This window comes from Pithys albifrons, chromosome 24, assembly GCF_047495875.1.
Source record: "Pithys albifrons albifrons isolate INPA30051 chromosome 24, PitAlb_v1, whole genome shotgun sequence".
Lineage (NCBI taxonomy): Eukaryota > Metazoa > Chordata > Aves > Passeriformes > Thamnophilidae > Pithys > Pithys albifrons.
Genome location: NC_092481.1, coordinates 4,400,925 through 4,422,632, shown reverse-complemented (window position 1 = coordinate 4,422,632; position 21,708 = coordinate 4,400,925). Strand labels below are relative to the sequence as shown.

General features: G+C 58.7%; 3 protein-coding genes across 10 annotated transcripts; 2 read left to right on the top strand and 1 right to left on the bottom strand.

Annotated features, from left to right (window-relative positions):
- Positions 1–1,313: 1,313 nt before the first annotated feature.
- LOC139682352 (NF-kappa-B inhibitor delta-like) lies at positions 1,314–7,609 on the top strand. The gene is made up of 12 exons (XM_071576634.1): positions 1,314–1,451; positions 2,174–2,262; positions 2,350–2,383; positions 2,571–2,692; positions 3,036–3,220; positions 3,631–3,736; positions 4,247–4,393; positions 4,917–4,968; positions 6,034–6,197; positions 6,493–6,606; positions 6,961–7,125; positions 7,420–7,609. Exons 1-12 carry the CDS (start codon positions 1,436–1,438, stop codon positions 7,477–7,479), a joined length of 1,254 nt encoding a protein of 417 aa, XP_071432735.1. The 5' UTR covers positions 1,314–1,435; the 3' UTR covers positions 7,480–7,609.
- Positions 7,610–7,792: 183 nt separating this feature from the next.
- Positions 7,793–11,561, bottom strand: PAFAH2 (platelet activating factor acetylhydrolase 2). 3 transcript variants are annotated; one of them, XM_071576631.1, is made up of 11 exons: positions 11,516–11,561; positions 10,572–10,671; positions 10,282–10,429; positions 10,003–10,099; positions 9,806–9,874; positions 9,575–9,689; positions 9,294–9,407; positions 8,860–8,951; positions 8,590–8,760; positions 8,332–8,480; positions 7,793–8,135 (listed from the first exon to the last, which is right to left on the bottom strand). In XM_071576631.1, exons 2-11 carry the CDS (start codon positions 10,653–10,655, stop codon positions 8,041–8,043), a joined length of 1,134 nt encoding a protein of 377 aa, XP_071432732.1. In that variant the 5' UTR covers positions 10,656–10,671; positions 11,516–11,561; the 3' UTR covers positions 7,793–8,040. The 3 variants fall into 3 exon arrangements, with proteins under 3 accessions (XP_071432732.1, XP_071432733.1, XP_071432734.1); XM_071576632.1 differs by lacking the exon at positions 9,294–9,407; XM_071576633.1 differs by lacking the exon at positions 8,332–8,480 and having other exon boundaries at positions 8,031–8,135.
- Positions 11,562–13,794: 2,233 nt separating this feature from the next.
- EXTL1 (exostosin like glycosyltransferase 1) lies at positions 13,795–21,687 on the top strand. Of its 6 annotated transcripts, none has more exons than XM_071576894.1 (12): positions 13,795–14,536; positions 14,711–15,951; positions 18,881–18,974; positions 19,055–19,162; positions 19,584–19,703; positions 19,787–19,919; positions 20,001–20,119; positions 20,426–20,521; positions 20,622–20,708; positions 20,876–21,036; positions 21,110–21,281; positions 21,471–21,687. In XM_071576894.1, the coding sequence occupies exons 2-12, from the start codon at positions 15,020–15,022 to the stop codon at positions 21,546–21,548; spliced, it is 2,100 nt and encodes a 699-aa protein (XP_071432995.1). In that variant the 5' UTR covers positions 13,795–14,536; positions 14,711–15,019; the 3' UTR covers positions 21,549–21,687. The 6 variants fall into 6 exon arrangements, with proteins under 6 accessions (XP_071432995.1, XP_071432994.1, XP_071432993.1 ...); XM_071576893.1 differs by having other exon boundaries at positions 21,408–21,687; XM_071576892.1 differs by having other exon boundaries at positions 21,363–21,687.
- Positions 21,688–21,708: the final 21 nt, after the last annotated feature.

The following is a 21,708-nucleotide window of genomic DNA, read 5'->3' as shown; positions in this document are numbered from 1 at the left end:
GCTCCACAGACAGCCCCCCACCAGCTCCTGCACAGATGCTGAAGCTTTGTTTGAAAACCCTGAGCATCCAGTGAGACTGAACTACTGTGGCTGGAGATTCACCTGGTCTGTAAAAGCTAAATGTTAAGGCAAACATTTAATGATCTGCACACAACATTCTGGGATTACCTCATTCAAAATGGTACTGAAATCAAATGGCAACTTGACAAGCAGGTTCGCTGCAAAGCATCCCCCAAAGTTTCAATGACTATATTGTGTTTTCTTACATTAGGGTCAAACATCACAGTAATCATTAACCACTCAATCATGGAAATATTCTCTGAAGATCATGGCCTTTTTATTCCTGTTCATCAATAATGGGCACTTTGTGTGTACAATTGATTTTTATTTTCTACTGTATTTGTCTGACCCACAATGGCCATCTAGATAATTAGAGGCACAAACATCAGTGCTGTGTCCTATGGGCTTTCAGGGTAACGTGGACTCACTCCTAGAGTTTTCTTCCAGTAGTGAATTAGGATCACATACAATAAACTGCAATAATGAGAAATCTGGACATCTGTACTACTCAATTTTGTCTTTAGAACGACCAAATTCAGAGAACTGTGTTTGCAGGCATATGAAGGCAGAGGCACACACTGTTCACATCCGTCCATTTTCTGAGCTGGTTCAGAGATTCCCTTCTGATTGCGAAGACACACATGCAAATCAGCAGGTGCACATTTATATTTTCACTTTCACAAGCTAAATTTCTGAAGGTTCCCTATCATGTATCAGATTTAAGGTGGGTTTTTTTGTGTTTTTTAGTTTCTGTCTGCCTTTATCTTAATTTGTTGTCGATATTTTTAAATTAATTCCCCTCTTAGTTCCTTAGCTTTAAAAATTTGGATTTTCTATCTACTTTTATCTAGTTTGCTGTCTCTTTTCCTCAGTCCCTGGGCTTTAAGATTTTGTTTATATATATACACTGCTACTGTAGCTTGCTATCCCTGATTTTAGTTCTCCTCCGACTGTCCTGCTCGTCTTTGCATTTTTAAGTTCCCTTCCATGTCTAGTTTGATCAGACTCTCTAATTTTAACTTTCTTTCCTACTTGTTCTTTATCCATCTGCTGGGTTTAGGGCCAGCATGTGGTTGGCTCCGGGGCAGAGGACTGTGTTGGTTACCGATGGGCTTCACCTGTGAGTCGTTTAACAGCAGGGACTAATGACAAAAGCGCTTTTTCCCTCCCGCCCCCACAGGGGTGCCCCCGGCCCCTCCTCGATTCATCCCACGGGTCCCCCGAGGCTCCGCCCTCCCCCCTCCGTGTCACCCATCGCAACAGTGACAGCGGTGGCGTTCTGGTGGCGTTTCCCTCCGGGGCGGGGCCTCCCCCCCGCCCCCCAAAACGGTCCCCGAGCCCGCCCCGGCCCCATTTGCTCCCGGGACCCCGCGGCATGCGGCCCCAGAGAGGTAAGACGGCAGCAGGGTAAGGCGCGGGCCCTTTAAGACCCACTTTTAGAGAGCCCTGGCCCTTTAAGACCTCTGGGAGGGGGTGCTGGTTCTTTAAGACAGCTGGAAGGAGACACTGGCCCTTTAAGGCCCTCTTTTAGCGGTCACTGGCCCTTTAAGATCTACTTTTAGGGAGAACATGGGCCCTTTAAGACTCGCTTATGGGGTCACTGGCCCTTTAAGACTCGCTTTTAGCGGACACTGGCCCTTTAAGAGACCGAGGAAGGGGATGCTGGCCCTTTAGGAGACTGAGAAAGGGGGGACGCACATACATAGTGCCCTTTTAAGGATGGGGGTCGGAATTCCCGTGTCCCCTCCGCCGGATTCTCCCCTCGTGGGTGGGGGGGATCCCGGGGGGGCGGGGCAAGCGGGGGCGGGAATGACGCATGGGAATCCCCGTGACGTCACCAAGGCGGGGATTCCCGCCTCCTAGCGGGCGCCCTAGGGGTTTAAGGGGTCCAGGGAGTTTGGGGAGGGGTGGCCCAAGAGCTCAGTGGAACACGGGGAGTTTGGGAGTCCAGGAATTCAGGGAGTACCCCCAGATGTCTGGAGAGGGGCACTCGGGGGTCTGAAGGGTCCTGGGGGTTTGGAGGGGTCTGAGGAGTTCAGGGGAGGTCCCAGGAGCTTTAAGGGTCCCCTGGGCACCCCAGTGACCTCCAAATTCCCCCTTTGCCCCCTCTCAGGCCACCACCGCTCCGCGCCCCCCCAGACGGTGAAGCAGCTGCTGAAGGAGCTGCGGCGGCAGCAGAGCGGGGAAGGGGCGAGACCCCCGGTGAGTGACGCCCCCGACCCCCCAGGTGACACCGCCCAGACACCCCACTATCCTCGCTGAACCCCTCATGTCCCCTCCTCCCCACAGGCTTTGGCTGTGCCCCCCCCGAGCCCCGCGGATGGTGAGTGACTTCTGACCCCCCCAGTGTCCCCCAAAGCCCTCTGTGCCTCCCAACTCCTCCCCATGTCCCCTGCATTGCCCTCCCAAACTCCCTCCCCAAACCTTCCCAATTCCCCCCTATGTTCCCCCTAGTCCATTTCAATCAACTCCCACCATGTCCCCTCGCCTCACACCTGATCTTCCCACAGGTGCCCCCTGGCCCAGGGCCCCTTCAGCGTCCCCCACCCCTTGTGGGGTCCCCTCTGTGTCCCCCCACAGCGGCGCAGGGGGGACTCATGGGGGAGGGACCCACGGTCTGGGGGGGTTTCAGGTGAGGGGCATGTCAGAGGGACCAATGGGAGGCACAACTGTGGGTTAAATGGGGGGCAATGGGGGGAAATGGGGGGCAATGTGGAGAGAATTGAGTGCAGTTGGGGGAATGGGTGGCAAAGGGTGGCAATGGGGCAAAATGAGGGCGAATGGGGAAAATGGGGAACAATGGGGGGAGATGGGGAAAATGGGGGCAATGGTGTGGCAATGGGGGTGGCAAAAGGAGGGATATGTGGGGGGGGGGAAGGGAAGATCACTGGGGCAGGATTTGGGGGGGCATCTGGAGCCCTGAGGGGTAACTGGGACCAGGACCCCTCACTTTGATCCCTGCTCCCTTCCCCAAGGTCGCTGCTCTCCCCAGCACTGCCTGGCCACACCAACCTGTGCTGGGGGCAGAATTTGGGGGTCCCCTGGTGTGGAGAGAGACCCCAGAGCCTGAGCCTGACCCCCAGGAACTGGCGGCCGCCCGTGCCGCGCTGGGGGGCCGAGACCCCCGGGAGCTGCTGCGGCAGGACGAGGAGGGGGACACGTAAGGGGGAGGCCATGAGAGGGTACAGGGGGTCACAGGGGGTGTGGAGGAGTCAGTGGGGGGCAATGGGGAGATTCATGGAGGTTATTTCAGGCAGAGGGGGGAGGGCAGTGGGGGGGCAAATGGGGGAGTCACTGAGGGGGCAAGTGGGGGGAAGAATGGGGAAGCCATTGTGGGGGTCAATGGGGCCCTTGGGGGGGAAAATGGAGTGAATGTGGGGTCAATGGGGAGGGGTGAATGGGGGTAAATAGGAGGGACATCGGTAGGTGAGCAATGGGAAGGGTCAATGGTGGAGCCAGTGGGTCAAGAGGGGTGCTGGGAAGCCCCCAAAGGCAGTTTTGGGGCTCTGGGAAGGGTGTCTGGGTTCTGGGGGGCAAGGGGGTCCCCTCTAAATCCCCCTCCACCCCCAGGCTGCTGCACGTGCTCTGTGCCGGGGGGCTGCGGGCGCCCGCCCGGGCTACGGCCGAAGCTCTGCGGGACCTGGGGGGTCTCGAGGTGCGGGAGCACCTGGGAAAGGTGAGGGGGCAGCACAGTGAGTAAAGAAAGGGTTATGGGGGCAGTGAGTGGGGCCTGGTGGGGCAGTAAGGGCGTGATGGGGGGTAAAAGGGCAATAAGGGGGTGATCAGAGGTTTATGGGGGTAATTAATGATGGGGAGGGTTGTTGATTCTGGGGCAATTAATCACAGCGTTCTGTCACAGCCTAATAATGGGGGTGAGTGATGGGGGGATAAAGGGATAACTAATAATGGAATTAATTAGACGCCACTAAAGGGCTATTGAAGGGACAATTAATAACAGATAATTGATGAGGGGGTGATAAGGGGGAGCAGAACAGTAACAGGGCACCAGGGAAATTATTTGGGGGTCAGGGGTGCCTGGTGCCTCCAACCACCCCTAATTCCCCCAGAGCCCACTGACTCTCCTTTTTCCCCATGAGAACCTCCAGACTCCTCTTCCCTGTCTAGACCCCCTGAAACCCTCCCAGACTCCCTCAGATCCCCATGACCCCTCCTTCTGCCCCCTCAGACCCCGCTGCTGGTGGCAGCCACAGCCGCAGCCTCAGGAATCGTGCGGGACCTGCTGGTCCTGGGGGCCGATCCCAACGCTGCTGACCATGGGGGCCGCACGGCCCTGCACCTGGCTGCAGCCTATGGGCACCCCAAAATCTTCCAGGTGAGACCCCAATCCCCAGATTCTACAGATGAGACCCCAAACCCCTCCTTGAGCACCCCAAGATCCTCCAGATGAGACCCCAACCTCCAAATCCTAGAGGCGAGACCCCAAAATTCTCCCTGAGCACCCCAAAATCCTCCAGGTGATACCCCAACCCCCAAATTCTACAGGTGAGACCCCAAACCCCTCCCTGAGCACCCCAAAATCCTCCAGGTGAGACCCCAACCCCCAAATCCTACATGTGAGACCCCAAATCCTGCAGGTGCAACCCCAAGCCCCTTTGTGCTCCCCCAAATCCTCCAGGTGTAAACCCAATCCCTGCAGGACTTGGGCAACCAGAGGGGACCCCAGAATCCTCCCAAAGGGGACCTGGGGGCACCCAAAACTTGCCCTGGGAGGCATTCAATACCTCCTCATTGGGGAGCTCAAAACCCTCCCAAAATGGTCCCAGGTGTCTGAGAGACCCCAAAACTGCCCCAGAAGCATCTCAAGTGACCCCAAATCTCTCCCTCTGCCTTTCCAGGCCATGATGTCCTCTGGAGTCCCTGTCAATGTGGAGGCCAGAAACTTTGAGGGTCAGTAAATCTGGGGGGCTCAGGGTGGGCCCCTGCATTTGGGTTGTGGGGGATTCTTGGGGAGTCCTTGTTTCTGGGAGATTGGGGGATTCAGATGAGGGGTCCCCACTTGAAAAGGGCTGAGGGGCCCCAGATTTGGGGCATCGGAGGAGTCACCAATTTCAGGGTGTCTTGGGAAGGTCCCACTTGAGGGGTCCTCGCTATGGGAGGTTGGGGGTCCCTGGTTTGAGAGGGTCTTTGGGAATCTCTGGTTTTTTAGTACTTCTTATGGGGGGTTCCTGATGGAGGCATGCCCGTTTGGGGGTCCCAGTTGTTGGGGAGGGTCTGGGCATGTGTATCTGTACTTTGGGGGTCTCTGGCAGGGCTCCCAATTCCAGGGGTCCACTGTGTTTTGACTTAAAAAAACCTTGGCAAAATGCCAAGTATAAACCAAAGCAATAAAGCTATTTTTGATTTCTCTCACTGAGAAAAGGGAGAAAAAAAGCTGGAAAACTTAAACTTGAAACAGAAACTGGGTTATGTATTTACCTAGAAAAAATTAAAACTAGAATGTAACACACACTTTTAAAAATTAGATATAACAAACAATTCTTTTACTTTTTTACTCAACATCTGAAATATAAAAAAAGAAAAAAGAGAAGCTTCTGTCTCTTTTGCTCATCTCTGCAGCCCTAGAAAGATGTGCTGCTGCTGCTCTGCTGAGATTAAGCCTCACTGCTGCCTCACTGCCATGTTATAGTCATCTGAAGAAATAAAATGTTTATTGTTAGTTTTCTGTCTGCTTTAGTCTGTTCCTTAAGAGATTGAGTTCTTTTAAAGTACTTTGTAGCCAGAATAGTAAGATTTGTATTCAGAAAAGTTCAGTTTTCAGTTGAGTAAAAAAGTAAAAGGTTTGTTTGTTTAAAGATAAAGTTTTCCAGGTTTTTTCCTCCCTTTTCTCAATGAGAGCAAGAAAAAAAAGCTTTATTGCTTTGGTTTATATTTGGCATTTTGCCAAGGTTTTAACTCAAACCCCCTGTTCGGTGGGGGTGCCCATCCTGACTCCATCTGTTCCCTCCTCTCCAGGCCAGACCCCCCTGCACTGCGCTGTCCTAGCCCACAATGCCACACTGCATGGGGGGACAACCCCCGCAGGGGGCTCTGGGGGAGGGTCTCCCACTCCCACCCCCCAGGATCGGCTCCGCTGCGTGGAACTGCTGCTGCAGATGGGGGCAGACAGCAGCAGCCAGGTATGGACATCCCCAGGTGTCCCTCAGACCCCCTGGGTGCACCCCCAGACTGCTGTGTCCCACCTGTCCCCGTGGGCTGGGTAGACCTGAGCTCACGGCCACCAGCAACCCTTGGGGTCCCTTTGGGGTGGGCTGGGATCCCTTCCCAACACCAGGGGTAGCCCTGTGTCCCCCATGGGCTGGGTAGGTCTGAGCTCCCACATCTCTTGAAGCCCCTTTGAGGGGGTCAGAGGGAAGTTGTGGGCTGGGTGGGACTCCCTGTGGGACTCCCCCATGACCCCTGTCTGCCTCCCAGGACACCAAGAGCAGCCTGACTGCGCTGCACATGGCCGTGAGAGGGGGCAACCTGGTCCTGGCCCACCTTCTGCTGCGCCAGCCTGGCGCTGCCCCACGCCTTGTCAATATGAAGGTTTGAGGGGTTTGGAGGGCTGGGAGGAGCTCTGAGGTGCTCTAAGCAGGGCTATCGGAGGTGTATGGGGAGCTCTGGGGTCCCTCCAGGGTTTAGACAGGGACTGGGGGAGTGATTGGAGGGGTCTGTGGAGCTCTGCAACCACCCCAGCAACAGCCCCCCCATAGCAACCACCCCAGCAATGGGCCCTTTCCATAGCTCTTGGTGGGTGGAGGGGACTTTGCAGGGGTTCTGGGGGTTGTTCAGCTGGATCAAAAGGGCCCTGGGGGTGTCAGATCTCAGGGATCTCTGAGATACTTCTTGGGGGGCTGGGGGATGATTTGGAGGTGCCCTGAGCCTCTCATGTCCCACCAGGCCCACGGGAACACCCCTCTGCACATGGCAGCAGCACTGCCCGGGACCCCCAGCCAGGAGCCCCTTGTGAGGCTGCTCCTGGCCTGGGGGGCTGACCCCGGGGCCCGAAACCTGGAGCATGACCTGCCCCAAGGGCTGCTGCCCCCTGGGCCCCCCGGAGACCAGGTGAGACCCCTGGAACCCCCCACTGCACCCAGCAACCCCCCCAGTGTCCCTCTGCACCCAAAGCCTCCTGCTGCTGTGGAGGAGATGCCCCAAATCACCCCTGGAACCCTAAAATCTCACTGTTTTACCCCAAATCCTGCTGTTGTGCCCCAAAATTCTACTGCTTTACCCTCCCCATTTTCACAACTCCTGAAACTGTGGGGTGCCACTCCAGGACCTTTGGGTGACACCCCTGTATTCTGGGGTCAAACCCTGGGATTTGGGGGACCCCTCTGACCTCTCTCTCCCCCACAGCTCCGCCTACTCCTGAGGAGCCGCCGGGGGTCCCGCCGCCCCACCACCACCACTGAGTGATGTCATAGGAGTGGGGCCTCCCCCATATTGGGGGTTCCCCTCCCCGTGTCAGTTTTTCCTGATTTCAATGAAATTGCCCCCAAATTTCTGTGAAATGAGTCTGAACCACATTGGTTTGGGGGGGAGGGGGAATGGGGGATCCAGCCCCCCTTTCCCCCAATATACCCCTCCCTCCCAGCCTCCTTAATGGGGGCTGCTAATGAGGGAGTCTCCCCAAAATGGGGGTAGTTGGGGTGCAGGACCCCAGACTGGGAGAGAATCCCAAAACTGACAGAATTCTGGAATGAAATAAAAACATTGTTAAAAATCTGAGTCCAGTTTTTCCACAATCTTTATCCCTGTGGATTTTATTCATAAGGGAATAATAAAACAGCCCACAGCCCCCACTGAAGGCACATGAGCAGGGAGGGCTCTCCCAGCACATTCCCTGAGCACCTCAGTCACCAGATGTCCTACAAGGACAGTCTCCAGGTCCTGCTCTCCCAATGGGTCCTCCTGCCCTTCCTGGCTCCTTTACGGATCATTTTGGGCAAGAAGGAGAGAACTCCAGCCTCGGAGCAGCTACAGGTTGGACTGGCAGAACGGTGCTTCTGGAACAACTGAGTCTCCCACGCCTTCAAGGAGGTCGTTCCACTGCTCAAACTCCTCTTCCAGGTCTGCACAGGGAACAGATGGTGAGGGGGTTACTACAGCCTGACTCCAAGTGTCACCAAGGAGCAGCCACAAGACCCCTTTGCTTTGGGAATCACCAATCCCAAGCCCAGGGAGGCAGCAGCCGCTCCACAGCCCCCCACAAGCTGGGGACCTCTCCTGCCCTCCCGAGCCCTCAGACAATGTGCCCTCCACCCGTACTGAGATGCCTCTGCAGGAAGGCCAGAGCTGCCCGGCTGGTGATGGCCAGACCCTTGTTGGGGTCCAGGGTCCCCCTCGTGCCGAAGATGCGGCTGATGAGCTTCCCAGGGAGAAAGGCGAAGTCGGTCTGGCTCTCATGCACAGTTCCCCTGCACAGGGAAGGGCTGTGCTTCAGTGGGAGCTGGGGAGAGGTTCTCCTGCTGGGACACAGCCTATAGGTGCTCCCTTGAACAGGTGGGTGCCCTGGCCCCAACTCACAGCACGGTTATAATCTTGGTCTGGCTGTTCCTGGAGCTCAACCTCTTCATTTTGGCAACACTTTCTGGAGTCTGGAACTTCTCGGTGTTGATGAAAAGCACAGGCTTGGGCACCTCTGGGTACAGCATGTTCTCCAGGGGGAACATCCAGGCATCGAGAGCCACTGCACACCTGCAGCAGGATGGACACCCACCATGGCTTTCCTTGCCACCAGGATGAGCCACATGTCCCTCGAGCTTCCACACACACCTTGTCCTTGCTGTGGCTTACCTGAAGCTGGGCTCTTTCACCAAGGCCAGCACCGCTGTCACCCCGCCAAAGGAATGGCCCATGACAGCCACTTTGGTCAGATCAATGTTGCCCTGCAAAAAGGAGAAAAGCTGTGCCCAAGCCTCACTGCAGGAGGTCCCTGATTAGGGAAGAAAAAGCCAAGGGAAGATCAGAAAAATCCCACTCCAAGTAGGGAAGACACCGTGTCTCATTTTCACTGCTGGTGTGATGGGACTTGGCTTCCCAGAATCCAGAGGAAGAAAGGGGAAGAGTGGCTCCAAGAAGATGAGGAAAGCTGTGGCTCTGCACAGACCCTGCTTGTCCCAGGAGAAAAAGTCTCAGGTAGCAAGGACTGATCCTGCTGCCAAAGGAAATCTGGACTCCCCATCCCCACCCAATTCCCCAGCAAGTCCTTCACAGACAGACCCAGATACCTTGAGCATAGAGAGATCCAAGTCCTGGTGAAGGATGTTTGGGACAGATTTTCCACTGGTGATGTCCTTGAAGAGCCAGAGCGCCTGCACACATTCCTCTGCTCTCTGATGAACCTGGGAGCCAGAGCCATCCCTCCCCTGGTTAGCCCAGCTGCTCCACCCACAAATTTGGGATCAGATCTTCCCCACAGTGCCTACCCACACTTGTCCCTCCAGCTCTTGGACCTGACAGGGCTTTCCCTGAACTACAGCAAACACCCTGAATTTCCCCACCTTGGTACCTGCTTGTTCCGGAAATAAAACTCCTTCTGCCCTTGTGGCACCTGTTGGAAGGGGATCCACTCCTCCCTCCCAGCCTCTGCTGTGCAGAAATAGGTGGTGGCAGCAGAATGGTCCCTGCAGTGCCAGGAGGGAATGTGGCCATGTCCGGGAGGCACCAGCAGCTCCCTGGAGCACTATGTTCTGCTGGCCTCAGCATGGCAGCTAAATTTGATGGAGACCAGGGCACCAACCTGTGCTCCAGAGCTGCCACCACGAAGCCCCAGGACGCCAGTTCTGTGCAGATAGAGGAGTACAGGGTCCTGCAAGGGAGACCAGGAGGGTCAGGGCAGGTCCAAGCAGGGCCACAGGTGGCTCTTGACACCGACATCCCTATCCCAGCCCTGGGAAAGGGCTCAGCACTCACAGCCCTGCTTGGGGCTCATCCTACCGAAAGGCTCCCAGGCCATGGGAGAAGATGATCAGGGGGTACCCACTGCTGTGGGGCTTGAAAGGCCCATTCCAGCTGACTGGAACTCTGCAGGAGCCTGTGGGGAGGAGAAACCCCCAGAAAACAGGGGGACACAGGCAGTGGGTGTTGTTGCTGCAGCAGGTCCCTGCTGCTCCAGGGACTCAGCTCTGCTCAGGGAGAGGGTCTCCAAGGAACCCCCATCGGGAGAGGGTCCCTAAGGACAGGGGAGCACCCAGGGTGGAGGATGACCCCCCTCACCGATGGCGATGCTGAGCAGGGCTGAGCACCAGCGGCGCCGGAGGGCGGAGTCAGCCAGCCCGGCACAGTACTCGGAGCGCGGGATCCAGAGCGGCTCCGTGGCCCCTGCCCGGGGCAGGGAGGGGTAGAACAGGCGGAGGAAGAGTCCCTGGGGGAGAGAGGGGAAGGGAAACACACTGGGGACAGCACAGTGTGTGGTGGCCGTGCCCCCAGCAAAATCTGCTGTGCACGAAATTCTGTCCCTATTCCCATCTGATCCCTGTTCCAATCCCCATCCCTGTCCCCCGTACCTGCCGCGTGTGGCCCACCATGACATCCGTGCAGCCGACATGGTGAGGTCCCTTCCCCTGGGGCAGTGCCAGCAGCCCCCCCATGCTGCCACTGCCGAGCCTGGGCAGAGACATGAGGTCAGCATCTGTCCCCCCTAACTCGCTCCTTCCTCCTTCCCTTGCTCCTCTCCCACTGCCCAGACACCAGCACCACATCAGCAAACACAGCACAGAAAGAGGAGAAACGAGGCTCCTAATTCCCCACCTCACCTCCAGTTCCCCCCGGGGCTGCTCAGGGATGAAACCCCCCAGTTCCTCTCCCAGGAGCTGCCCAAGTGTGCCCCTGGGGCTGATGTTGCCCCATGCCCACCCTTCTGAGGGTCCCCGTTCCCCCTTCAGGGGGCTGGGGCAGGCAGAGCTGAGGTGGCACCGGGGATGTGCGACCGAGAAGTCAGTGCAGGGGTGACACCCACGGGAGCCACTGGGCACACGGGGGGACGGGGATCTGCATCCCCCATTGCAGAACTACAACTTCCAGCAGCGCCCGGGGCTGGGGAACCACAACTCCCAGCATGGCCTTAGGATGGGACCACACCTCCCAGTATGCGCTGTGTCCTCGGACCACATCTCCCAGTATGCGCAGCTGAACTACACATCCCAGTGCTTCCCAGTGCCCTTCTCCCAGAGCCCTTCCTGCAGCTCCCAGTGCTCCCCCCAGCGCCCCCAGTTATCATCGCAGCTCCCAGTAGTTCCCCAGCTCCTAGTGCTCCTCCCAGCTCCCAGTGCCCTCCAGCTCCACCCCAGTTCCCAGTGCCCTCAACCCCGCAGCCCCCAGTGCTCCCAAGAGCTCTCCCTGCACTATCTGTGCCCCTCCCAAGCCCTCAGGGCTCCCGCAGCTCCAAGTTTCCCTCTGTGCACCCCCCCAGATCCCAGCAACAGCTCCCCCAGTCGCTCCCTGCACTCACCAGTGCCCAGGTCACAGCTCCCAGCACGCCCCAGTGAACTCTGCACTACAGCTCCCAGTGCTACCCGTGCACGTGGACTACAGCTCCCAGTGACACCAATCCAAACCACGGCTCCCAGTGCCCCCAGTGCACCATCACAGCTCCCAATGGCATCAGGACAAGACAAAACTCCCAGTCCCACCAGTGTGAAGCCACAGTTCCCAGGGCAAATCACAGCTCGCAGACCCACCAGTGCAAAACCACAACTCCGTGTAAAACCACAGTTCCCAGTGCTTCCAGTGTAAAACCAGTGTTCCCAGTGACCCCATAAGAGATCTGGCATCTCCATGGGGGGCTGTGAGGAGCTGTGTCCACGGGCAGCACCCAACCCTGAGCTGCCCTGTCCCTGTCTGCACCCAGCCAGGTTCCTGCCCCCAGGATTGCCCACGTGTCCCCCCCAGAGCCCAGAGGTGTTCTGGGGCTCCCACTGCCCGTCCCCACGTTCCCTGCCCTTCTGTTAATCCGCTTTCTGGAGCTAAAGCGGCCCTGGGACTGCAGTAATCCCCTCTGTGGCCAGGGATTAATTCCCTGTGGGACTGAGCCTGTAAGGCTGGCAAATAAATATCCAAAGATTTGGTAAAACCGTCCCTGCCAAGCTGCCCCACACACAGCCCCACTCTGGGCTCCCCAGCACAATCCCCTGGGTGCTGGATGGGGCCCTGGGACTGTCACTGTGTGTGTCACCTGGGTCCCACTTGGCTGCTGGGGCAGGGAGAGGGGACTGATTTACTTCTTACAGCTCAGTTTCTAATCTAAACAAGGTTTTTGGTTTATTTCTTAAAGTCCATCTTACAGCTACAGGGTTAGATTCCTCTTTGTTTAAAGCTACGTGTGGTTAAGATAATTGACAAACTTGGCTACAAGCTAAAATCAAAAATTAATATAAAATACAACTTTAGTACAGGTCTGAAAATTAGTAAAGACCATATGATTTTATGGAGAAGCAATAAAATCCTTTTCTTGAGGGGTCCCTGAATCGGGACCCCAGCCCATTGTGGCCACCACAGCCCCCCAGAGGCTGATCCCAGCAGGCTGGGGCTGGCCAGGTTATTACTCTAATGGATGGGATCCAACACTCTGTCGCGTCCCAGCTTGCCTGGCCGGCGGGAAGGGCGGTTGGAGCGGCCGGGAATGCCAGGACAGGGTGGGAGAGACGAGACCTGACCTGCCCCTGCTGCCCGTCCCAGCCCACGCCTGGCTCCCCAAAATGGGGCTCAGCAACTCCACATTGCCCTGGGAGAAGGTTCCAGCTGGAGATGGTGGGCAAAGAATCAGCTGCTCAGGACGAGCCTGCCCTTGCAGTCCAGCCCAGCAGGACTGTGGGAGTCCCACTGGGGAACCCCTGGGGTCCCTGTGCTGTGGGTGTCACTGGGGACCACCACACTGGTCTCACACAGCACTCACAGAGACTTCCTTTAAAGGGATTATTAACTCAGTGCACACCCTACCCAGCTCCTGTTTCAGTCACCCCACCAAGAGTTCTTACTCTGATTTGAAGGGATCAGGCCAGGCTGGGACCCCCATTTCTACCCCCTAAGAAGGTGAACCCCACAGTCTACCCCCAGCTTTGTGCCATGGGCCCTGGGCACGGCCAGGCTGGGAGCTGGCATTGATTTTGACAGTAAGGACGCAGAAAGGTTCGTCCCTCCTGCCCCTGCCTGAGGGTCTTCTGGAGGTGTCATTGGAACGCTGGCGTGTCCTTGGAACCCTGGGGGTCGCTGGAGCCCGAGGGATGTCCTTGGAACCCGGAGAGTGTCCTTGGAGCCCAGGGGCCGCGGGAGCCTGGGGATGACATCAAAGCCATGAGGTGCCACTGGTGGAGGTCGCCCCAGCTGTATTTCTACCCTGCTCCCCATCGCTGCCCCATCGCGCCCCCACTGCTGCCCTATAACTTTGGGATTCCCTTTGGGGGTCCCCCGGGGAGGGGCACAGAGGCGCTGAGACCAGGGGGACGAGCCGGTCCTGCTCGGGAATCCCCGGCACCGGGTGACACGGGGACACGGGACGTGGGTGGGTCCCCGCGGGGGAGGGCACAAGGACCCTGCGGACCCCAGCGGGGGCACCCCCCGCGCGCGGGGATCCCCGTCCCACGTGGGCGCGGCCAATGGGAATGAGCGGCAGAGGCGCGGCTCCCCTAACCACGCCCATCTGATGAGCTGACAGCCAATGGGAGGAGAGGTGGGCGTGGCCACGCGCGGTGTAACAGATGCGGGCGGGGGGGGGCACGTGGGGCTTGGGGGTGACGATGGACCACCGGGACCGGCCGGGAAGCGGGGCCGGGAACTGACCGGGAAGAGCAGGACACAGGGGTCAGACAGTCCCGGGAGACCGACAGGCGGACAGGGGACAGCCAGACCGCGGCGGGACAGGCAGACGGACTGGGGACAACCAGCCCGGAGGGGGACAAACGGACAGGGGACAGCCAGCTCCGACGAGGGAAAGGGGACAGCCGGCCCCGGGGGAACAGGCAGACAGACAGGGGACAGCCAGCACCGGGTGAAGACAGACGGACGAGAGACAGCCAGCCCCAAGGGTAGAAGAGGGACAGCCATCCCAGTGCGGGACAGACAGACGGATAGAGAACAGCCAGCCCAGAGCAGGACAGACAGGGGACAGCCAGCCTCGGGGAGGGGGGACAGAAGGACAAGCAGCAACGAGGGCTGCAGGCAGCCGCCGTCTTGCACAGGCAACCTGTGGGACACGGGGACAGGGAGGGATAGACGGACAAGGTGACAAGGGGGACGCACACCCGGAGCCCCGGCACCCCTGGGAACGGGGCTGCGCGGAGCCTCCCGCAGCAGCTCCTCCGTGCGGCCGCGCACCGAGAGCCCGGCGGGGCGGCACGGCGGCTGCTCCGCCGCCTTTCCCTGTCGGGAATGCAGCCCGGAGCCGCGGGCAGCCGGGCATCGGCACTTCGGGGCACGGCGACCCGACACCCACCCGGGGCTGCGCGGCCCCGAAGGTAACTCGGGGACCGGGCAGGTAAAGAGCAGTTGGAGATAAAGGGGCTCCGGTGGCAGCGGGAGGGTTTATTCTCGAGTTTTTATTCCCAGGAGGCTGGGGAGGGGGGTCCTGCCGCAGGGATGTGTGGGGCTGCTTGCGGTGACACGTTGGCGGCGACAGGACGGTGACGGCGCGACCTCTCCCCTTCTCCAGGGATTTGAAGCTGAGCCAAGCAATGGAAATGTCATTGTCGCGACGCGGGAGCCCAGAGAAGTGAGAGGCTGGGACACCTCTGCACCAGGCTCTGCTCCGCGGCTGGAGAGCGGAACAGTCCCGAAAAACCAGCACAGCCCTGGACAGGGAGGGCAGCAAGTGGGGTTTGTCACGGACTGCAAAGGCACAGGACGATACCGGGGGGTCCAGAGCTGTCCCACCACCCGCCTGGGTTTGGGACATCGGCCTTTCCACCAGTCTCTGGCACCCATCTGTGCCCGATGAGGAGCCGGGGCTGTGTGTGAACCTATGCAGACCAGGAAGAAATACATTTTCCTGACTTTCCTCGCCTCTTGGCTCCTGCTTTTCTTCTTTGGAAGAGACCAGCTGCACCGTCTTCCTTTCTTTTCTGGGAGGAAAGCCGAAGTCCAGAGGAACTGGCCCCACTGGACAGATCGGTTCCTCCTCAAAAACTTTGCAGACCCCGAGGAGCTCCAGAGGGATGGAGACCCCTCCCTGCTGTCACCCCAGGAGCGGCGGGCAGCGTGGCTGAGCATCTACAAGAACAGCAGATGCCGCATGGAAACCTGCTTCGACTTCTCCAGCTGTGAGAACGGCTTCAAAGTCTTCACCTACCCCCGGGAGAGGGACCAGCCCATCTCAGAGAGCTATGGCAAAATCCTCACATCCATCGAGCGCTCCCGCTACTACACCCCAGACCCCGAGCAGGCCTGCCTCTTCATCCTCAGCATCGACACGCTGGACCGCGACCACCTTTCACGCCAATATGTCCGTAATGTCGATGAGAAAATCCGCAGCTTCCCACTCTGGAATGGCGGCCGGAACCACCTCATCTTCAACCTCTACTCAGGCACCTGGCCCAACTACACCGAGGACCTGGGCTTTGACATCGGCCAGGCCATGCTGGCCAAAGCCAGCTTTGACACTGAGAGCTTTCGGCCTGGCTTTGACATCTCCATTCCTCTGTTCTCCAAGGACCACCCGCAGCGCGGCGGGGAGAAGGGGTGGCTGTATCAGGACTCAATCCCCCCAAAAAAGAAATACTTGTTGGTGTTCAAGGGGAAGAGGTACCTGACCGGCATCGGCTCCGGCACCCGCAACGCACTGCACCACATCCACAATGGGAAGGACATCATCTCCCTCACCACCTGCAAGCACGGCAAGGACTGGGAGAAGCACAAGGACACCCGCTGTGACAAGGATAATATTGACTACGAAAAGTGAGTTGGAGATGGGGCAGGAAATGGGGTCTGGGGGGCAGGATGCCCCACAAATGTTCCTGTCTCTCTGTGGGGTGCAGCTGCACCTGTCTGTGGTGGTTGAACCTCCAGTGAGGGAAGTTTTGGGCTCTCCCAGAAGTAGATGAGGGTTTCATTCCACAGTGGGGAGCGAGGCACTGACTGCTCAGGGCTTTGCTGGTCTGTATTAAAGTTGGAGTAATCTGGTGAGAGCAGCTCTTATCTGCAATCGCTGCCACCGCCTCTAATACGATTTCCCTTTTCCCGACCACTGATGAATGACGCTTTTCTTCTCCCCCCTCCCACCCTCCCCCAACATCAACGTTTCTCTTGGATATGAGCCCAAAACATCTCCCCTCACTGGCTCCACTAAAAATCCCACAAAACGGGTGGGTATGTGGGCATCCCAGTGAGGGCAACCTCAAGCTTAATTGATGGTGGGGATGGGTGGGGGTCCCCCTGCATCCTCCATCACAAATGGACATGGTGGAAGCAGGGTGTGATGAACCTTGGTGAAAAAACTGGGGAGATAAAGTTTTGTGAGTCTGGGGGGTTCCATGCTGCAGGGACACACAGCAGCTCCTCATCCCATCCTGCTGCTTGGGACACATCACCAGCTGCCCAGTCCAGGCCTGGTAAACACAGACCTTATCCAGCCATCAATGGGCAGGTGCCCATCCCACTGTCTGAGGACATCCCACAGCCACCCTGTCGGAGAGCAGATGGGGGGAGGCCACGTTGGGCATCATCCTCAAAGCATCTTAGGAGGTGCTGGGAGGTAAAAGTGGAGCTGGGGTGCTGGCACTGGGATTAGCCAGGGCTTTGGGATGGGTCACGCACTGTGTGGCCCCGTCTGGTGGGTGCCAACAGCCCAGCAGGGCCAGCCCTTGCAGCAAAGTCTTTTTGGGATGGGGCATTGCATGACAGTGGGGCTGGTGTGTGATGGGAGCCCAAGGTCAAGACCAACTCTGCTGAGGGGCAGTGGGATGAGAAACCCCCCTCTGCCCACCCAGGTAATCCCCTAATGCTGTTTGCAAATACAGGGAGATTTACACCTCTCCCAGGAGGGATTTAGGCAGCAGATTGATGGGGAACACGTGGCACAGGGCAGTGTGCTCTTGTGTGACCCTCAGCCTCCACCACCCTGCTTGTCCCTGTGGGACACTGGGCAAAAACCCATTAGCATCTCCATCGTGCCAGGCCAACTCTGTCCAACCTCCTTCTGGGATTGATGCCCTCCTGCCCTGGGAGATGTTCCCAGATTTGGACAGGGGACAGGCCAGCAGGGAGGGGACACACCACAGTTGGCAAAATGAGAACACACAGTCGCCCCATTCACCCAGTGTGTTCGGGACATCAGATGCTGTCCCAGTGGAGGCAGCACAGGGAGCAGAGGAAGGCCTTGCTGGGGGTTCCATCATCCTCCTCACACCGTGGGGGATGCCAGAAACAAACTAGTTCTGTGCAGGGATAAAGGGTGGCTTGTGGCTGCGCTGAGGGCCAGCCTTGCTGCTGGCTGCCCTGGGTTTGGAGCAATCAAAGCGGGTTGGGAAAGGCTCTCTGGAGCCGACGATCCCGGTGGCACCGTGCCTGGCCGGAGCCACGGAGGGGCCGGGCGAAGGGAGCGCTGCGGGCGCCTGTCCCGGCTCCTAAAACAAAACAAGGAAGCCCTGACGGCCGTGATTGCCCGGAAACCGCAGCGCAGCAGGACCGAAGTATTTCCATCGGGAGGTTTTGGCCCCGCAGCCCGGGCGGCGCCAGCCTCGCCACGACACTGCTGGAGAGGGGAGCTGCCCCTCAGGATGTGTCCCGCTGCCCACACAGTCCTGGCAGTGGGAATGGCCCCACGGAGCCTCTGAGGGTGATGGCTGGGTTTGGGGTCCCCAAGGAGAGGGTGGCAGCTCTCTGGCCCCGGGGATGTGGCTGTCACTGCTGTGGTTTCATGGGGGGGGGGGGGGAAGGGGGGGGTCTGGGTGCTCTTTGTGCTGCCGTCATCCCCCTGGTTGCCCAGAGAGAAGTTGGGTGTTAATGAGTCAGGGTGCACTAATAAGCCTTTTGGTATCCATTGGGACAGTTTATCCAGAGACACGTTTTATTGTAAAACTTGGCACTGGGGCTGATTTCCTACATCCCAGCATGCCAGGATGCTCCAGGGTGCTCCAGCGCTTCCAGGGGACAAATCCTCCACTGCCAGCCTGGCACCAGCACCACGTTCCCACTGCAGGGAGACCCTTCCTCCTGGGAGATAGTTCTTTCCCCCCAGCCCCACAGCTGGACTACACACATCCCTCCCAGCCTATCCAAAGCCTGGCTGGCCCATCCCTCCCTCCCTGCGGGCAGGAACAGTCGGGGTCTGTCCCGACCTAAAGTCAATATTGGATTTTCCAGCGCGGCCGCAGGGACCCGGCAGCGGACACACCTCTCACCACCACCACACAGAAGGGGCTTTCATAGCCCCGGGGGTGAGCCCGGCCCGGGGGGCCACGCTGGCTGCACCCGCCGCCCCCCACCCCCCGAACGCTGCCAGGGCAGGCAGGGCTAGTCCAGCCCGGCAAGTCCGGGCACGGAAGAGGAGTCGTCGCAGTTTCGGGCTTGGGAGTTCAGGTGGTGGCTTTGCATAGAGTTTCATTACCAGAGGGTGGGAGAAGCTGGTTCATGCCATCAAAGGGCATCAGGGTCCTATCCCGACCATCCCCTCACTCCGTTAAGGGATGCCCAGGCACATCACCCAAGGCACGTCTGCTCCACCAGCCTCATGGAGCTGAGGATATTCAGAGCCAAAATCATCTCCCATCGATCCTAACACTGCCCTGCTGGCTGCACACCCCCCAGGTGCCAGTGAGACCCCCAGAATACTCCTGGGTTGGGACTGGAGGATCATTCCTAACTCCCACCACATCTCCCATCCCAGGTTCGACTACCAGGAGCTGCTGCGCAACTCCACCTTCTGCATCGTGCCCCGGGGCAGACGCTTGGGCTCCTTCCGCTTCCTGGAGGCTCTGCAGGTACAGGGTGGGCAGAGGGACAGGGCACCCTTTCCTCAGGGGCCAGGGGCCCTGTCCCAGCCTGTGGGGTCCCACCACAGGCCGCCTGCATCCCTGTGCTGCTGAGTGATGGTTGGGAGCTGCCCTTCGCTGAGGCCATCGACTGGGGCAAAGCTGCTGTCGTGGGCAGTGAGAGGCTTCTGCTGCAGGTACCGTGTCCAGATCCTGCCCCACACTGGGCACAGGGGACCCCAAATCCTAATTCCAGTGGTGGTGGAGCCCCCAGCCAGGTTTGGCAGTGAAACCCCTGCAGCCAAGTCTGGTGGCCCTCATGTGGACAGATGCAGGAAAAGCTCATCCAGCCTGGAATGAGGCTCCCATTCCAGCTGCGACCCTGGGGCATTGTTCATCTTGGATGTTGAGCATCTTCTTGAACCCAAACCCTTGGAGGTCCTGGGTCAGATCCTGCTCCAGGGAGAGGAGGTGCAGCACCACAGTAAGGTGGTGGCAAAGCATCCTTGGCCAGAGTGGGAGGGTTGCCCCTTGGCATGGATGGAGGTGGCAGAGGAGCCCCGGTAGGGGGCTGGAGGAAGGCTGAGAGGACAAACCAGCTCCCCCCCTCCATCACAGATCCCCTCGGCCGTCCGCTGCATCCACCCGGAGCGCGTGCTGGCTTTCCAGCAGCAGACGCAGTTCCTGTGGGATGCATACTTCTCTTCTGTGGACAAGATCGTGCACACCACTCTGGAGGTGAGGTCCCCACCCCAAGCTCCCTCTCATATCTCCCAGCGTCACAATCAGGGTGTTGGAAGCATCACTCTGGCCTCTGACAGATCATCAAGGACCGTCTGTCTCCGCATCGTTCCCGCTCCCGTTTTCTCTGGAACACATTGCCTGGGGGGCTCCTGGTCCTGCCTGACTTCTCAACCCACCTCGGGGATTTTCCTTTCTACTACCTGCAGCATGGTAAGATGCCACCTGCCCAAGCTGAGCATGGCAGACTCAGTGCATGCCACGACATCTGTCCTTTCCCACCCTTTTTTTCAGGCTTCAGCCCCTCTGGGAAGTTCACAGCTTTCATCCGGGTGGTCTCACAGGCAGGTTCCCTCTCCCAACCCATCCTCAGGCTCATCCAAGCTGTCTCCGGATCCCAATACTGCGCCCAGGTGGGAAGAGTTGAGCCCCATGCTGCTTGGTGCAGCTCCCAGGGACCCAGCAGGAGGGATGGGGCAGGGTTCCATAGGTTGAGAAGGGGACGGATGGGTTTAGGGGTGGGAGGGGGTGGCTGATGGTGTCACTCTTGGGTGGGCAGAGCTGTCTCACCAGCCCACTAGGGTGGAGGTGGGACCTCCTGTGGGTTCATCCTGGTCCAAACTGCCAAAAGATGGTTTTGGGATGAGCTGGGCTGGAGCAGGTCCCATTGCAAGGAACCCACCAACCCCCCCCGGACACACCTGTCATCCCTCCTGCAGATCCTGGTGCTGTGGAGCTGTGAAAAACCACCACCACCAAGCGGGAAATGGCCCCAGACCACTGTGCCTCTGACCATCATCCAGGGCAGGAGGAAGGTGAGAGGAGCTGAAATGCAGGCAGCAAGTCAGGACATGAGCAGAGAGCTGGGACAGCCACCCCATGGCACAGCCTAACCTGTCTTTCCCCCCTCCATAGCTCAGTGATCGCTTCTTCCCCTACCCGGCCATCCAGACGGATGCAGTGCTGAGCCTGGATGAGCACACCAGCCTCTCAACCAGCGAGGTGAGGCCATGGGCACCACAGTTCCTGGTCCCTCAGGTGCTTAGTGGTCACCACAGGGCTGGCAGGAGCAGTTCCTGCCCTCCCCATGTCCCCATATCCTCCGGGAGAAGGCAGGGACAGCGGTGGGTGACTCACAGTGGGTGACACCGTTCCCCATCCCATGCCAGGTGGACTTTGCCTTCGTGGTGTGGCGCAGCTTCCCTGAGCGCATCGTGGGCTTCCCCACACAAAGCCACTTCTGGGACCCCGAGCAGGGACGTTGGGGCTACACCTCCAGATGGACCAATGAGCTCTCCATCATCCTCACCACCGCCGCCTTCTACCACAGGTACCCACCTGGGGAGGGGCTCAAGGAAGGGGGGCTTGGCTGCATCCTGCCCCTCCCCTTGCCCCCTCCCCAGGTACTACCACAGCCTCTTCACCGAGTACCTGCCAGTGGGGCTGCGGGAGTTGGTGGACGGCCTGGCTGCCTGTGAGGACATCCTGATGAATGTCCTGGTGGCTGCTGTCACCAAGCTACCACCCATCAAGGTCACTCAGAAGAAGCAGCACAAGGACATGATGCCCCAGCAGGTAGGGTGCACGGATGGGGATGCAGAGACCCCCCTGAGCAGGGAGTGGAGCCCCTCACCCCCGTGCTCTCCCCCTGCCAAGGTGAAGGGCACGGCGGGGGTGGTTGGCAGCCGACGTTTCTCCCAGCGGCAGGACTGCCTCAACCAGTTGGTGGACTGGTTTGGCTACATGCCCCTGGTGTCCTCCCAGCTGCGCCTCGACCCTGTCCTCTTCAAGGACCAGGTCTCCGTCCTGCGCAAGAAATACCCACGCCTGGAGAAACCCTGAGGGCTGTCAGGGGTCAGGGCTGTCTCTGGGTGTCCTGTTCTCACAGTGCATGGAGCCCTCTGGGACCAGGTGGTTGCTGCTGACGGGGTTTTACTCGTTATTGGGTTTTACCAGTGCAATAAAGGAGGGTGGAGAGGCAGAGTCTGTGGCTGTAGGACGT